This window comes from Gambusia affinis, linkage group LG03 (assembly GCF_019740435.1).
Source record: "Gambusia affinis linkage group LG03, SWU_Gaff_1.0, whole genome shotgun sequence".
Lineage (NCBI taxonomy): Eukaryota > Metazoa > Chordata > Actinopteri > Cyprinodontiformes > Poeciliidae > Gambusia > Gambusia affinis.
The window spans coordinates 16,124,433-16,142,985 of NC_057870.1; the positions used below are offsets into that span (position 1 = coordinate 16,124,433).

The 18,553-nt window shown below is 43.9% G+C and overlaps 1 protein-coding gene across 1 annotated transcript in view; it reads left to right on the plus strand.

Annotated features, from left to right (window-relative positions):
* The window catches only part of fam222a (family with sequence similarity 222 member A), a 69,711-nt gene that overhangs the window by 35,333 nt on the left and 15,825 nt on the right, over positions 1–18,553 (plus strand). The window contains exon 2 of the mRNA XM_044111213.1: positions 1,124–1,266. Coding sequence (XP_043967148.1) covers positions 1,170–1,266 — 97 coding nt within the window. The 5' untranslated portion in view covers positions 1,124–1,169. The remainder of the gene's footprint in view (positions 1–1,123; positions 1,267–18,553) is intronic.

Consider the following 18,553-nt stretch of genomic DNA (forward strand, 5'->3'; position numbering starts at 1 on the left):
ACGCAGGCGGTGCCAAGATTGAAGCCACAGTCCTTTTTCTTCTGCTACTAAATGTGACCATTATCCATTGTAGGTAAAACTGGGCTTCAGTAAAAGCATGCTGTGTAAAAAATAGAGGAGTAAATTTGGATCCTTATCTTATAAAAGCACTTTCTGGGCTCAAATAGTTGCTTCGGCTGCTTTTATCTGCCACATAATGCAAGTGGAAGACTTTGTAATCAGTCATCATTGTGTTGTGTGACACAACGATGCTCCTGATGAATGATACCCTCCATGGTTTCTGATTGTTCAGGGTTGTTATTCAGCTTTCTTTCAGGTATATGTATTCATATTTATATCTGATCACGTCTTGTGTTTCCTCTGGGAATGCGATGGGCTTTTTGAGAGGAGACCAGTCGCCTCTGCCTCCCTGTTCCTGAGTGAAGGTGGCGGCGGGGAGCAGAGTTGGAGATTTATGGCCTAGAGGGAGATTGATTAGTGCCGTCACTAGCCCTGATGTACGGTTGGCAGTCTCTCCCCTCCCATCCCATCACATCTGCTCGCACACTCACTTTCACATGCGACTGTACAGTTCAACACATACATCCAGACGCAGCTCAGGGCCCCAGGCCTTCCCTGACAGTCCCCCTGAGCTGTTGCATGTTAAGTTGTAGCAGACCGACTGCTGTTTTCCCAGCATTCCCTTTTCTTTTTTTGCTTTCGATAGATAACGCCATCAATCACCACATCCACACCGCCCTGGAAAGAATGTGGCCCGATGTGGCTGAGTGTTGCTATTTTCTCTGTGATTGTGAAAGGTTTTTTTCGGAGCAACAGACAGGAGATGCGGTTGAATGGCTGTGTGGATATGCTGTTTGAAGCTGCAGAGTGACTGCTCTGGACTCTGCTCTGCTCCCGTGTCAACAGTGCCCACCCACCCCCCCACTTCCACACTCTGCAGGTGTGTGTTTATCATTCAACACGCAGAGCTGAGAGGCAGGCAGCTGTAGGCATGCTTCCCAATTAAATCCTCGGTGTGAAGGCCCCCGGTGGCTCCCAGACCCGGCCATGCACAGCTTTGACCTCGTATCTTACTTGCTTTAACATCCGTCCTTGTTTTTTTTTCTTTCCTTTCCTGACCCAGGTTGTCCGCAGAACTCCCCCGGTTGTAATACTGTGCCCACCTCGCCATGCTGGCCTGTCTGCAGAGAAGGCAGAACCCCCCGCCCCAGCACCCGGTGTGTGCCAGCAAGAGCTTGGAGCCGCCGCAAGTCCTCGGACGGAAATGTAAGTTAACACGAGTGATTGGCGGGCGTCAGGTGTTTGGATCTGCTCCAACTAAGGATGCCAATGTTTAGGTTACCTACTGAACCCAAGTCTGAAAAAAAAAAGGCCTGGAAAATTTTGGAATTTGATTTCAGTATTTTCCAGGTCTGGATGAGTACGGAAAAAGAAGAGCATGGAAAAATATTTGGACTTCAAGACTTTGTGTGTCTAAATGCTACATCCTTTCTTCTAATTGTCATTCATTTATTTATTCTTTTTCATTCTTCGTATACTTAATCCCATTTTTGTGTCCTAGCTTCATCATTCTCTTCCATATATCTGTTCTTCCTTCTTTCCTTTTTGCCTTCCTTTCTTTCCTCATTTTATCCATTCTGCTTTCGTTGAGTAACACCTCCCTTCTTTCTTTCTTTCCTTCCTTTATAACTTAATTTCTTCCTCATGTCCTTGAATATTTGCTCAGCCTGCAAGTACCTTGAATGAAAGGCTGTGGGTTCGGCTGGGAAAAGCACAATTATTAGATTGTTCCTGGACATGTTCCTTTTGCCCCTATTTCTTGCCCTTCTTTTGTCTTTTCATCCTTCTTTTTAACATTCCTTTCTCTCTTTTCTTGTATCCTTCTTCTCTTCTGTCACCACACTGTAAAAATTCCCATCATAAGCCTGTTTATCTTTAGTATTTTAAATTTCACAAGGACCCTTAGGGACTGAGAAATCCGGAGAGCCGAGGATGAAAAGCTCTCCTCGACGGATGTGTAGGAACCCTGTGTGTTTGTCGTTTCTGTTCAATCTGCTGCTCCTGCTGAATGTTGGAGGTCGGTGGTTCACCAGGACAGTGAGGTGAACGAAAAGTCTCTGTTGTTGTCACTTTGTTCCCTCACCACTCTGTGGAATTCCAAACAGTTTTATTCAATTTGCACTTAGACCTTGGATTGCTGAATTGTTTGGCTACTCATTGTGGGGGAGCCTGTTTAACTGTGCTGATTGTGCCGTCGTGACAACAGGGCTGAACAGACACTGTTTAACGGGCCTCACTGGCCCCGCTGACCCTCAGGGTCTGTAAACATTTACAGTGTCTGGCCCTGGACGTGCCGGCCGCATCTAAAGCGTGGCAGCTGCTGCATTTGTTCCCCGAGCGCCGTCCTCTGTCTGCTCGCGAAATGGAGTAAAGGGACAGAGGAGAACGAGGGTGGAAAACTGTAAAAGGCCTCACAGAGCTGGCTGTAACCCGGTTGGGATTAGAGAGAGCTGCAGCCATCAGGAGAGTGAATTTCTCCCAGGCGCTTTAGATAAGCACCTTTTTAATAAGTGAGAGAAGTGTGTGTTAATTTTCTCTGTAGTAAGCTGTCCTTGAATGCATCACAGCTGCTGTTTACATGGGAAAAACACATGAGTTCCTTCAAGCTGATTGTAAATCCTCCTGACGGGCACGATGGATTTGAATCCATCCTAAAAAAGTTACAAAAGAATCATCTTTCAAAGAATCAGTTCACCAAAAAAAAAAAAAAGGCATTTTATAAACCAGTCATTTCAATCCAGTCACACATCCATTCCAGTTCATCCTCACACAATGCATTAAGGTCAGTTCATTATTCACAGTAGTTCCAAAGGTTTTTATCTAAGGAAACCCAACAAATTGCATCGAGTCCCGACTTGCAGTCTGCAGTCCTCCTGGACCAACAGTGGACAATCACTTGCATTGCAACAATCCCTCATACTGAACATGCATGGAGCGATCGTAGGGAGGAAAGGCTCCAGCAGAACCTGACTTTGTCTAAAAGTCCATCTGTAACGAGTCACGACCGACTGGGGAGTCTGAGGAGACAAAGTGGACATACAAAAAAAATAAATTGACGATGTAGGGGTAGTTTTTATGTTCATGAAAAGTAAAAAGTTAATAGCAGGAGTGAGAGCCAAACATAACGCTAGACCAGATGTAGCTGCCCTGGAGAGAAAAAAAACCCCAAGACAATGCAAAACGTTGACAGTTCAAATAACAACAAAAAATGCAAATTTGAGAGCAGTAGAAGAACCTATTGCAACTTTTAATAGAATCTCCCACCTGAGCTGTAGATCTCTGAAGCATCTGTGCAGGATTTTATCTTTGGGTATCATAGAAAAGGAGATTAATATTAATATAAACCCATATTTTTTTGTTTTTATCTTGTAAAAGGAATACATTTTCCAATTTTCATGACCTTGGGTTGACTTTTTATATATATTTATATATGATACAACTAAAACACACTCAGGTTTGTCATTTTAACATGACAAAATTTGAATGTTCAAAGTGTTTGATACTTTAGCAAGGTTCATTCATCTATATGAATATTTCATGCTGTAGTAACTTGGCTTCTTCCTAACCAACAAGTTACTTCTCTGATCAAATAACACTTCAGTAGTCTGTTACAGAAACCAGCACCAACAAGGTGACTCTGTGCTACTTTTGTCCTCAGATCTGGAGTTCCCTTTTTTCTTGTTTCTGTGGGGATGATTCATAAGGAGCTACAGGAGAGAAAGAAAGAGAGAGGAAACTTGAGATTATGAAGCTCTGTGGTCGGGTGGAAGGTGTGGCTCCTTCTCTGAGAAAAGGTTCACCGATGTTCACTAATGAAGTTTCAGGGAACAGCGGACTGAGAGGAGGGAGGGAGGAAGATGGACTGTTGAAAATAAAATTAGTAAAGGCAAAAAGACGGAGGGGGAGGAAGGAGAAATGGAGGAAATCCTCAATAGTGCTCTTAATCGATTCCCCACTTCCAATTTCACAGGATTAGCCCACTTCCTCTCAAGGTTCTTTATTGAGGAGCAGCCAGTGTGAGTTAGGACCCAAATCAATAGAGAAAAAGAACAGTCTCCACTCTTTCCCCTTTCCCCTCCCTCTTACTGACCCTCTATGTCTAGCTCCACTTGCTCACCTGTTAAACCCTTTGATTTGAAGGACTGCTACAGCGGCCGAGTCCGAGGTTCATAATGAGGATGTTTGGACATAATAGCCTTCTTTCTGTCCTTGGGTGGGAGGGGGTGGTTAGTGTTGGATTTCCACCACTGTGCAGCACTTGGCCTCAATAAGGCGATTGTTCGTCCAAACCCGGAAGGGGTTCAGAGAAGCAGACAGTGGGTCTGGCTGCTGGAGTGGGCAAACTCAGGTCGCCTCACGGAGCCGGGACCTCGTTACTGATTGGTCGTGGCCCAGATTTTCTAGAATGGAGTCTGGTCGTGGGTAAGGTGACCCAGGCTGCGGAGGAGAGCACAGCCTTCAAACTCAGAGTGGGAGCACTGGAGGGGGATTACCTGGCAGGGAGGAAAGAGTGAGCGCTGCCACTTACATCTGCTGTGGGTGTGTGTGTGTGTGTGTGTGTGTGTGCGTGCGCGTGTTTGTGTGTATAGTTGGGATGAGAGCACAAGAAGAAGCTTTTTATAATTTTTTTTTTTAAGAAAAACCCCTGCATGCAGATGCTGAGTGGCTGCACAGTTCATTGATGCGACTCCCATTAAAAATCCCTCATACCCTCAATAAAAAAGGACTTAACTGGCTCTACCATCAGCTGGAAGCGCTCAGATCGGCTAGCCAGACAATCAATTTCCCCCGAGCGCGCAGAGCTTAGCAGGAGAAACGGGAGGCGGAGAGCGGGATGTTTCCATTATCACAGCCCGCTCCGAGTCTGGGCTTTGAAAGGGGCGGGGTGATGTACTGGAGAGCGAGGAGTGCACTGGGAGAGAAAGGAGGGAGGGAGGCAGCAGAGTGAGATAGGGAGAGACAGACAAGTGGAGAAAAGACAGAAGCAGAAAGGGAGACAGAGAAGCTGGCTTTTCAGAGAGCTATTGACCGCCTGCCCTTAAAAATATCATATTGGATTAGCCTCACAGGGGCAGCCTTTTGATATTTTTCTCTTTGGCTGTAGAATTAAAAGGAGTGTAGAGCATTACTTGAATTATAAATCATAGGCACTTGCTTTCACTGCACCCAAATTCCTCGCATATGTGGCTGCACTCTCCAGCACCAGCCCCTGTCATTTTTAATTAAATCCCCGCTTATGGGTGACATTTGTAGCCACCCTCAAACCCCCACCTTCTCCTCCGTCCTCCACTCCACGTCTCTATACCGCTGCCCTAGATGGAGACATGAAAGGCAGAGACGGTAGCAGAGCCAGGGCTTCTCACAGTGGTCATGCCCCAGAGAGAGGGCACCAATCCAGACGGATGAGAGAGAGACAGAGAGGCCCTGCGGGGAGAGATGGGGTGAATGGATGGCACTGACCCCAACCATCCTGAGCCAGTGGCCATCTCATTTTTTTCACCCATCTCTTCCCTTGATTGGGAAGCCTCCAGGTAAAACCGTTAAACTGAAGATGCACTGGTCTGAGATTTGTGTGGATCACTGATTTACCACTGTAGAGACTCATCTTTTGCACGCCTGGAAATGTAACATGCCTTATATTGAAAGAGATGCATTTTTTCTTACAATATTCTTTGTTTGTAAATAGTAGCTGTGTTCAAATGACTGGAATAAAAGCTCCTTTTGCTGTTATATGTTGAATAAGGAAGCTTTATTGTTGTTTTGACCAATGATTAGGACAAGCGGCGACATCACATTGTTTGAAAGAGGGAAGTCGCTGTTACACAGGATTTAAACAGGATTTCAATATTTCAAAACAAACTATTACAAAACTAACATTTAAACTGTCTAGTAGCTTTTATCACTGTTAGCTCAGTAAGTCTTACTAAATTTAAAAGTAGTTTAATTCATCTGAGAAATTTCTTTCTGATAGAGAATGAGAGCATGGATCTCTCAAAAGATCAAATAATGTGAAACAAGCATTGGTTCTAAAAAACAACCCTTGTTATAATTGCTGATAATCTTTTGGTAATCTCCTGCAATTTGCTGAAATGCAGCTACATCCCTAATGTTTAATAGGAGCTGGCATCCAGGAGTCATCATTTCTGCTTCTTTCAGCTTCATCTTTAAACACCTCATTGATGTTGAAAATGGCTGACGTTGAATCAGCTCCCTTCCACACAGAAGAGTGTTGTTTTCAGTGCTATCTGTGGTAAACTCAGTGATCAAAAACATAAAATTATTAGCTTCCACTGATTTCTGGCCATTCAAGGATGAGATCATCATTTCTCTGTGCTGCTCCTCTTAACATTTCTCCTGTACCAGAAAGGAGACTTGAGCCAGCCCAGCGATGAGCAACACTGAGGTGGCTGGACAGGAGGCCCCACCAGCCCCCACCTCCACTCTGCCACTCTCCCTCTCCTCTTGGCCCAGACTCCAATTACTCCGCCACATGTCAGCTTAAGAATAACAGGTCCAGAATCTGTCACTTGACTGGCTGATGGAGATATTTCTGCCTGGTTATTTTTCAGATTCCGGCAGGTTTTCATTTGTTTAATTCTTTAGCAGTCGCATTTGTGCCTGGATGACATTTTCTCAGAAAGAAGCTGTCACATTGTGTGTGCACATTTTATCTGGGCTCAGTGTAGATGCTGCCCTTGTTAACCACACGGCTCACTGCTGCTCCCAGATTTGTCCTGTCACTGGTTCAGACTGGAGTCTGAACCAGTGGGTGTTCAAGTCCAAGCACAAACACAGTGATTTGGTCTACTTTTAGAATAAAATAACCCCATAATTTTAATTAAATCAGAAAGAAATTGGGAAAATTCGGGTTGTTTCCTGGTAAATACAGCCTCCAATCATCTGGAGTAGAGTTTATCCCCAACTCTGCCTTGTTGCACACGGTAACAGACTAGCCCACCTGTAGCCATAACCCTCTGTGACAACAGCCCGGAGGCCCACTGTGCCAATCAGCCAGGTGTAAATGAAATTTCCCACAGAGCCTGATATCCCAGGTTCATTCCATGTCAAGCCGGGTTCAGCCCTCCTAGAGCTTGATCGACAGAGACAACCGGGCCTTGTCACACTCAGCCTCAGGACATGACACGGAGGTTCACCAGGGAATTGTAGTTTTCCTAATAGCCCTGTGCCTCTGCAGGCAAAGCTGCCAGAGCCATTAGTTTGACTTTGCTTTTTAGCTGCTTCTCTTCCCCTAAACCGAGGTAATATGCTCAGGTAACGACCTCCAGCCAACTCTCCTCTACCGTTTCTCTGAGACGGTGTGGAACATAACAGCAGAATTAGCCGGCCATATCAGATTGCGGCACAGCACCTCGGCGGCTGCTGTCTGGGAGAAAAAGTGAGATGGGGAGTGTTTTTCAGATGAATATTTAAGCATGGTCACCGGCGGCTGCAGCAGCAGAAATAACAACCTTTACCCTGATTGCCTCAGCAGCGAACTGGGGGAAAAGGAATGGAGATGGCGAGGGAGAGCGAATCTGCATGCACTTGACCTTTTCCCACTGATTGAACCACCTCATTTCTCACTCCCATTTGAAATTCCACAGGAGGCCCACTGAAACTGTCATTACTCCCCATTCTGCTGAAGCAGAAGCAGAGGTCAGGAGGTTTTTACGTTAAAAGGTGACAGTCGGCTAGCCATAGGATCCATAACTCCCTTCCTCTATGTCTAAGGCAGTCCCGCTAGGCAGATTGCTGCAATCACGTTTTCACCAGATCTTTAGATTGAGAAATCCAGGAATTGTAGGCCCCGTTTACACAGACCCACTCTTCAGTTATGCCGTAACATTTTTGTTGCAATCTAGCCACTCTTTTATGCAACAGTGACCGGAGTCTCTCACGCTAGCACTTTTTGAAGCCAGGTTTCAGAGCGAAACTTTTCTGTAATGCCCCCCTGTGGAGGTGTAAAATATTCCACAGGTGTGAAAGTGTGCATGCGCAGAACGCACGGATAGATTTTATTTACCCGTGCATGAGTAGATAACAACAAAAAACAAACAACCTGATTGGGTTGTTTGTTTTTTCAAAAGCCCTTGTACGTTTGATGGCTTGTTAAAATCACAGTGCCGTATAGAGGCCTGGCATGTCAACTACTGCTGACTCAATCTATCTTGACGGTGCCATCCAAACATGTACCTTTTTCCCATTCGACATCCCAAAATACCGGCAGCCTCCAGGCAGCGGTCTCGTGTAAACGTAACCTTAGAGTCGCAGTTAGTTTCAGAGAAATGGCCACATGATAGTTGTTTTATTAATCTTACCTCCTCCGTAACTCAGCCTCTTTCTGCTGTGCCGGTGTCTCAGCGCTGGCACACGGAGAATCATTTCCGGCTGTCGGTGCCCCACAGAGCCATGCCTTCCCACTGCCCCTCCGCCTTCTGCTGCACGCACAGGGGGCTGAGCCATCTCACAGCCCCGAGAGGTGAGCTCGAGGAGGAAGAGGAGGAAGTCTACTGTAGATTTGGTCACAGCAGGACTTGGGTTCAGAAGCAGGGTCCTTGTTCCAAAGCCTCCAAACTGGCATTTGGGCGTCCCAGGTGCGAAGCTTCACTGCCCTCTTGTCTTCGCCTGCCAGAGCGTGGGGGTGGCTTGGAGGACAGGAGCGACTGTGTACAGCCCTTTGCTGTCCCACAGGAAATGACACGCAGGTTGTGTCTTTGCAGAGCATGCTGTGCTCTCTGGGAGAGCCGCTGAGTAGGTGTTGCATGTTTCTGGCAGGGTGTTCGGGTAAAACCTGAACTCAAACATTGCTTTGGTTAAACATTTGGATTTCTAGTACAGTAAGTGCAAGCTAGGAAGGGTGAAAATTTGAATAGAAAATATACAAGAAGACATGCCGTAAAAGAAAGCTAAGTAGTGCTTTCATCCGTTGCGGTTAAAAACCCATGTTCATCCCTTTCTTTGGTTTACAATCTGCTCTAATACTTAAGAAGGTTTGGCAGAGAAGTGCAAACTGACCACTGCACTTTGTTCACGTCATTAATCCTCTGGGAAATTTAACTACACTTTCCATGGTTTGCTCTTCAGCTGCATTCTCCTAGAGGCCATCTCCGCATGCACCGGCAATGTCGTCATATTTGAATACAGGGATGGTTTTAGGTTCAGGGTGTGTCCTGTCCTGACTCTGAGTTGCAGGTTCCAACTCTTTTGTTGATGATACTCCAGTCTTTCGGGCACCTTTCCTGTTATCACTCTGCAAAAGCTACTGCTAAAAAGAAGTACTAACCACCATCTTTAGGGGTGCATTAACACCAGCCCTGTTTGATCTGCTTTAATCAAACTCTAGTTTTTCTGCCTAGAAACTCGGTTCATTTGGAGAGGTGTGAATTCATAATCGAATGCCTGGTTTCCCATTTATTTTACGAATAATGGTTGGTGTGCAACTGTTTTCAGTCGCCACTGTTTAATCTAATACTCTCAAATAAAATGTGTTTATGAAACAATATCCCAAGTTCCAGTGTAAGAATCCGCTAACAGGAGAAATTATTCATGAGCATAAATCTTGTTTTAATGGAAGATATTTATGTTTATTCTTTGACGTTTGAGGTAGTATGGGGAAAAGTGGTGTATGAATACTTTGGCAGAGTATTTTTTTTTTCAGTAAACCTGTAAATGTCATGGACATCTTTATTCAACCCCAAACTCAACACACAGACTAGAAATCATCACTTTGTCAGTCAGCTGTCACTGCAGTCCCATTAAGACACATATTCAAGCTTTAAGCATTGATTAAAAATAAACTTCTGTTAAAGCCCTACCTCACTGACATTAAGTGTTTCAAAATATTGTAATAAACTTCTGTTAAAGCCCTACCTCACTGACATTAAGTGTTTCAAAATATTGTTTCATCTTGCTGAGAGTGAATCCATTTATGCATCCCTAGATCCTCTTCATCTCCTGTCTTTTTCTCTCCTTGCTTCTCCTCTCGTTGGCATGTGTACTGCTGTGGAGTGCCTTGTTGTCTGCACGGTGTTAAATATTAATTGGGAATCAGTGGAGGACTTGTCTCCTAAATGATAGAACAGAAGGGCCCAGGCTTGCCTCGGGCAGCCTGCAGGCGCCTTTCTTCTTCCATTTACCTGCAGGCCTGCACACTAGCACTTCCTCCAGTCTGACAGCCCTGCTCGGGCGCCTGCAGCCTCCTCTCAACTCTCCCTCTCCCCCAACACACTTTTTTCCGTCCTTCTCTCCTTTCTGCACTAGTTCCTACTCTTATCTCTGCATGCCCTTGCTATCTCCACCTCTGGGGTCTTTTACTCCAAACCTGTGAGCATGTTTATGTTGTTGCCCTGTCCATTTAGGTTTGTGCACGGCTGAGAACGATGCTGGCTCTCGGCTCTACACACATTCCCTTTGAGGAAATAGAATCACAGCGTGGCATATGCTCCTAGAGGCAGGACAAGAAGGACCCAGCACAAATCTTTCTCCGTCTTTTTGCTTTCTGTTGTTCTCCGTCTCCTCACTGAACGCTTTAATCTCTGTTTCCTCCTCCTGATATTTTCCCACAGCTGACCTCGTGGTTTGTCTGTCTCCTGTGAGTCTCCAGTTCTGCTCGATCTCTATCAGCTTTGTCATCTGCTGAGGTGTGTCAAGACAAAACAACTGGCACCAGTGGCTGACTGCGACTTGAGGTTGACCTCTCTGGATGGAGTTAATTAAGCAGCAGAGATTTGTTTTGGAAAATGAAACCGGTCCTCCCTGATGTTTTTAGCTCCACTTTGGATCTGTTTTCAGCAGAGCAGAGCTTTTAAGGAGGTTCACTCTGGGTTCACTGTGAAGTAGCGAGACTAAATGTGAAATGGAACAACGAGGGGACGGAGGAGAGGCCAGCACAGAGGCGGCGATACAAATGGAGGAGGGTAGGAGGTGGCGTTGACTTTGATGCTAAGGGAATGAGTTCACAGGCTCATGAGCACTGGCCTAATCGTACATGACAATATCGGCTGGTGTGCCAGTCGCAGCGCATAACTGCCCTGCTGCTCGTGCTGACTAGGGGTATTTGCTGATAAAGCTCTGCTTTCCAGACCATGCTGTATGTACAATGAGGGTGGCCAGAGCAGGCCAGGGAGCTGCCTCGTCAGAGACAAGCCGAGAAGGGGGGGCTACCTTCCACAATCTATACCAAGCCATGCTCTCAAATAAGCCCACTATAGCAGAATATTAGTATTAAACAGTAAGCAGCTTTGCAATTAAAGTGGCTCTCATTTCCAAATTCATCTCAATCAATTATAATATCACTGAGAAGTATATTTCAGCAATCTGTATCCTAAAGCTTAAATGAAGAAATGTAGATTCATTGCAGTGATATAGTTCAAGCATTTATTTGGATAATTATGTGATACAACTAATGGATACCCAAAGTTCAATTTCTCCAAAAACGAACTGGATTAATTGAAGGGAGGACAGTTACAAAAACGATTCGAGCGCAAAAATATTGTGCCACAGCCATTCTCTGACTTACCCAATAATGTGAAAGACTGCTGACTTGACTTTATAGAAAGCTTTGATGCGAGTATATTAATGCAAAGTTGAGTTAAAGGACAAAATGCGGTTGAAAAAGTCACATAAACAACAGAGGAATGTGAAGTGAACCCCGGAGTTTTTGGGGAGATTCGCATTACGTTGACAGTGATTCAGCGTCCTCATTGCAAATGAAAGTTAATTTTTTTTACTGATAATTTGGGGATCCATGTCATATCCTGGTCTTCTGTTTTATCTAGAGCAAAGTCAGAGCAGCCGTCCACACGGACATTTTAGAGGACTTAATGCTTCTCGCTGTTGGCATCTTTATGGAAGTGCTGATTACATTTTCCAATAGTTCTTTTGGCTCCTGCCCACATCGCTAAAAGTACCAATGTCTGATTGAATAACTGTTTTATATCACTGTGCTTGATTGGTCAATAAACTCCCCTGACCTGCACCCCCACAGAGAAAGTACAATATTGTAAAGAGGAAGATGAGAGACAGAATCAACATTCCTGAGATAACAACCTGGATTTCCTCAACACATCCACGTCACGCTGCACTGATACAGTAATTTATGCAAAAGAGATCAAGTATCTTTTACTGTACATAAATATAGTTTTCAGTAAGCCTTCATTTCTGACAAAAAAGCCTTTTTTAAAACATAAGTAAGGTTCTGCTTCTCTGAAAAAAACAAATTCTGTTATCATTACCTTTGAGCCATAATTAAAAAAAAAAAAAAAAAAAAAGAAAGAAATAAACACTTAAATAAACAACTTTGGGAGTTTTATCAACCAATATTTTTATATTGTATTTTAAAAAGATACACCTCTACTGTATATTATATTACTTCTGATGAAAGTGGTGGAGGTTAAAAGAGATTGTGTAAAATTTTCAGTGCATATCTCACCTTTTGAATTCTTTCTCTTTCTTGCATTGCTGTTGACTAACATGGGAACACGCACAGAGTTTGCTGTTTTTGGTTTTGTTTAGACATTTTGCCCATGAAGTGTGTTGCATAGTGTGAGGTAAACATGTTGCCCCAGTTTTTGTGTTTGTTGTTTTGCACGGGTGCCCTACAAAAGCCCTGACAGGGCTGCTGTTGCTGCTGTTGGCCTGCATTCCTCTGAGGCTCAACGCAGACAGAAAGCGCCCACTGCTGCTGGCTTTGCTAGACCCTCAGCCAGATCATTGGTAATTAACACGAATGGTGGCCTCTTGTGGTATTGTCCGCTCTGATGCTGACTCAAATTTAACGTTTAAGACCAGGATTATGAGACGTCTGCCTACATGCGACTCGATTTTTGTCATTCGATAAGTTATGTCTAGTTATGATGCCTTACTTCCCCAGACAGGCTGTAAGCCCACCCTGGTCCTGTCAGAGGTGTTAATGGGGTAGGAATGCAGGACGAGAGCTTTCCCACACTGTTAGCTTTCTTCCGGTGGGCGCGTTTGAGATGAGGCTCAGGGCCCGGCTGGGCTCTGCTAATGCAGCCCAAGCGCAGACAAATGGAAAGTGACACTTGTGTGTGTAGAATGGTATTTGTGGTGACGCTTTGACTACAGATAATAAAGTGTTTGCCCCGAGGTGATTTCGCCCTGCAAGCACCCCAGATGAAACTCACTTACTCAGAGAGGGAGACGGAAGAGACAAGAGTGGGGGGATGAAAAGACAGAAGGGGTTTGAAGCCTGAGAGAAGCACAAAGAAAACACAGAGATGAAGTGTGAAGGATGGGAAGGGATAACACAGAAGGAAAGATCCAAAGGGAGATTCTGCTACGTGTAATTTCTGTGTTTTAGAGGTCAGAGGGTGCAAGTTTGTATTCCAGTATGTGTCTGATTTGCAGAAGCTATCAGTTCTTTTGCACTTTAATATAACACATAAGCTTTTTCTTCTGTATTATTTACTGTAAATACATGGAATATGAACAAATTGTTTGCTGGTTTTATCATGGTGAGGGTAAAAGGTGAGAACTGGCAGGATTTATCTGTGTGTGTGTGGGTGTGCGTGTGTGTAAGTGTGTCTGCCAGACCATATGTACAGAGTCCTTCAGGATCAATCAGTTCTCAGTAATTTCCTCCACAGCCCATAAAAGCCAGGTCTGTCTGGAAAGAGCACGAGGCAGCCACATCAAACCAGCTAATTAATTTTCATTGCTGATTCTGTTACATCTGGCTTCGGAGATAAATTCTAATGAGAAAATGTAAACATGACCGTGTCCATGTGGTTTGTATTTCACATTTCCTGGGTTGCAACCTTTAAAGTAAAAAACAAACAAACAACTAATTACGGGTTTTTGGTTTGAAACATTATCCACCATCTTTCTTCAAATAATGAGCCTATTTAAAACATTTATACTGATTATTCCCAACGTTTTAGCATTTTCTCAGTTTATGGACACAGACAGTATTTTAATGGGATTTTATGTGTTGAAAGACCAACGTAAATAGTGAAATATGTGAAGTGGAAGGTATATGGCACATGATAACATGCACAAATTAAAATCTGAAAAGTGTGGCACGAATTTGTGTTCAGCCCACCCGAGTGTCGAGCCACAGTCTTTTGGCCTGTGTCTCTCTCTCAGTTTTGTACATTTGGAGACTGAGCTTTTTGTACAATGTTACATCTGAGGTTTAGTTGGATGACATATATGATCATCAATAATTAAGTCTTGCCACTGATTCTCAGTTGGACTTGGATCTGAAACTTGACTGGGCCATTCTGAAGAATAATAATAGTAAGGAATGCTTTAATCTAAGCCATCCCATTGTCGCTCTGGCTCTGTTTAAGGTCATTGTCCTGCTGGAAGGTGAACCTCCGCCCCCAGGTCAAGTCTTCTCAGTCTCTTAACAAGTTTTAATCCAGGATTGCCCCATATGTGGCTCCATCTATCCTCCCATCAGCACCAACTACCCTGTTCCCTGCTAAAGAATAACATCCCTACATCACGCTAATACCGTGTTTCATGTTTAGGTTGATGTTTACAGATTAGGCATTGGTCGCTATGATATATTTATTATGTGATCCTAGATAAACATTTTGATTTTATGGTATCTGTAACATACTCATTACTATTGTTGTAACAACGTTATCTAACTACTAATATTAGTATTTTAAGGCTTTTTGTTATTTCATAATTTTCATCAATTTTATGTAGCTTGTATTTATTTGTGTCTGTACTTTATTAAACTTTCACTCTTCTGCTGCACACTGATGTGTCTAAACCAAGTTTCGTTGTATCCTCCTCAATGACAAATAAGGGTTTTCAAACATGATTTTGATTTACCTTCTGTTTCCAAATATTAAGAAGAAATGTTTTTATTGCCTGAAATATTTACGAACATTTTTTTCAGCCGAGTTAGCAATGCTGCAACCTACTTTCAGAAAGCTGACTGGCAGTGCACGGCAACAGGTGTAAGAGGAGCAGTACTGTTACAATAAGCGCTAATGAGCTTTAGTGGTTCTTCTGTAGCCTGTTTGTTTAAGGGGACAAAAAATCTTGGAAAAACTGTATAAATTTTCACTTCACACTTATGCACCACATTGTGTTGGTCTATATTACATAATTACCCATTAAAATGCATGTACTGTATGTTTGTGATACTAATGTGACGGTATGTGGAAAATTGCTGTTGCTCTGTATTTAAAGCCTTGTCTTATGGGTAAAATCCTGTTATTTGTACCTGTGGGTTTTTATCTGTGCCTCAGTCAACTCTCACCCCCCGCTGCCTCAGTGCAGGCCAACCAAATGACCTCATGCTGCAGTATCTATGAGCAGGAAGCCCAAATTAGGCTCCCAGGTTGATAGTTCTTCCATCTGCTTGTGCAGAAAATAGATCCAATCTGGGATGAGATTGGCTGTAATGAAACGAAAGATTAGGTTTGTGAGTTTTGTCCAAGCTTCTTTTGAAATCTATTTTAATGAATAAATCCATTCTTGAAGCTGTGCCATGCCCGCTTGCCTGTGAAGGATCAGTGTGCAGATTGCTTTAACATTCTCATTATCCTCTTTGCTATTTGTGTTGGCAGGTTAGAAGCCCAATATGGGAGGCAGTATGGCACCGTGTTTTGAAAACCAATGCCCAACTATTACTACTTTTACTTGGGCTTTGATGAGAATGTCTTGTCCATGATGTTGAAAAATACAGACTTTCCCCTGAACAAAGTTAAAAACATAACTCTCTGTAATTGAAGGAGACAGAGAGAGATGTGCGGAGACCTCAGTTTAATTTATGTCGTCTTACAATAAGCATTTGTTTGATGATTATGATTATGATGACACAAGCAGCCGCTGAATTGAGAGAGCTCCATCCTCTGAGAAATCACAGCAGTTTGATTTTTATCTACACAATTATAGATAGCAAAGGCCCGACAAATAATTGCCTGGTTCCCCCCAACCTTCGTTCCTGCTTTGTTGCGCAAAAAAATCAACCTTGAGTTGAACAGAGAGAGATGAATGTTCCTAAAAATGTCTTTTTCTGATATCAAGCAAGCAGCAGGGTTTCCTTTCCCCTCACGTGCTCTTGAATTGATTAGTACTTTGGTTGAGGGCATATTCAACATGTCTGCCCCCTGCGAGGCTCCTCTACCCTGTTGATGACTGGCTCATACATGTGCTTCCTTTTGCTCCCTCACTCCTCAGGAAGCTCCTGTGGGGAGCCGAAGCTTTGATTGACTGGCGGCTGAGTCTGCGGGACGCCTCTATTATTATCATCTCCACCTCGGCGGAGGGGCGGAGGCTGCGTGTCCAGGGGGTCTGGCCGACAGCCCCTGCTTTGTGTGCCCAATAGTCAATTAGAGGCAGCACACTGCCGGAGACGAGTGGGATGCAGGGTTAATTGCAGAGGACCAAACAGCTGGCTCTATCAGGGCCCATTGTGTTTGCGGCAGTTGTCACGGCAATCGAGGCATGGCTGTAATCGCTGACTAATCAGCCCTGTGCCAGATGACACCTCCATTAGCACAAGGCAGGTATTGTTCAGGGGACGAAGCTGCCTCTGGTTTCCTCTGGCCTCTCCCTGCTAGCCCATCTTTTTTTAGTGCTGGCCAACAGTAGATGGGACACGATGTTGCAGACCCTGATCCTATCTGCTAAGATGTAAACAATAGCAACAGGTCAAGGGTTCCTTCACGGGACAATGCTGTTCAGTTCTCCCTCAGTGGACATGTCAAACTTTTTTTACTCTTGAAGGGACCCAATTGTAAAGGTTTAGATTTGATGCACGAATGACAGTTTTGCAGCCATCTCCAACATGCAGATTTTATACAAACTTCTGCTACTGCCATAAGCCTTTAAAATGTAATTTTTTTCAGCTTTACACCATGACTGGTTGCTAATTGTTTACATTAAGGTTTCGAAACTATTCTATGCATCCTGTATTTCAGTGATTGACATGGTTATCAGGTTTAGCATTACACAGAGTTAGCAGCAGTCTCTGCTTCTATTCCCGGTGGAGAATGTTTATCAAACTCTTGGGTTTTCTTATCCAATAGCATAAAACAGAGCAAATTGTTTTATTGTGTTCACCCCTCTTTATATCTGCTTGCAGATATTTTTGTAGCTACTTAATTGAACCACAAAGTTCACTACTCAGTGCCAACTAACTTTAAGTCCTCTTCATGACGTAACAACTTCCACACTAACAGGTGTTGGGATTAGGTATGGTGTGTTCATCCATCCATCCATTATCTAACCAGCTCATCCCTACTGGGGCGAGGGACAGAAACAGACAGGACAAATAATCATGCACACACACACCCACAATTAACCTGGACTGTCGGAGGAAGCAGGAGATAGTGGGACACAACCCATGCATGCACAGGGACAACATGCAAACTCCATGCAGAAAGACCACGGGTTGGGATTTGAATCCCGGACCTTCTTAGTGCGAGGCAACAGTGCTGCCAACTGCACCACCCATGGTGTGTTCAGTCATTGAAAAAAGATTTTTGAGTTTCTGAGAGGAAACTGATCTGAAAATCCCTGCCACACGCTGATTTCGCTTTGCACCTCTTCAAGGGTTACACGATATTAAGAAATAATTTGACTGTGATATTTTTTGTTTAAAGTTGCATTGACGAGAGTGGTTGTGATTAATGCCAGCTATTCTCTTTGACCTTTAGCAGCTCTGGGCACTGCCATCTGTGTCAGCTCTGGGCATGTATTTCAGTGAAACTCCACCCAACAGGCTGAATATCTTATTGGCAGCCAGATGGCAAATTTATAACAATTGGAAGGTAATTGCCAAGCATGACTGCTTTCCATACAGTTACTTGCAGCATTAGCATTGCATATGGTGTACTAGTGATGGAACATTTTTCAAACTTGTGCTTTTGTAAGATGTTTCAGCTGTTAATTATTGATTTTAAATGATTAATTACAGTGTTGCAAAGTGGAAGGTGTCTATTAGTGGTAGAGTCAATATCAATATGTATGAAAACACTAAACTAAACCCTGCAACCTGAACTTTGAGTAGACTGTATGTTGTATGAAGACATTACTTAAAATATCGATATGGCAAGAGACACAGCACACATGCAGAGCGGTCAGAAAGCAGCATTGTTGCAGTGACGGGCGACTTCAGAGGAAAACGGCTCCCAGTGTGTGTCGTGCAAATTAAACAAAACCTGACCCTCTTCTCTTTTTTTTTAGCTTTCTGATCATCTCTGCTCCTGATTTTTGCCCCGACCTCATTACAGACTGCTCTGCTGCTTTGTTTGGCCAAAGTTAATGTATATTACACGCTCGCTCTTCTGTGAAAACTTAATTGCAGTTCAGCCGTATGGGTCCTCTCCCTTCATCTAAACAAGCACTCTTCCCCCATGCTCACCATGGACGTGGTCAGGGGGGGATCAAAGCCTGCAGTAAAGAAGGGATACATGCCTGCAGGAGTGAGTGGGAAACCCTGAAGGCTTTTTGATGTTTTAGAGCATTTCCTCCACTAATAAGGAGAAACTTCTTCAAGCAGCTC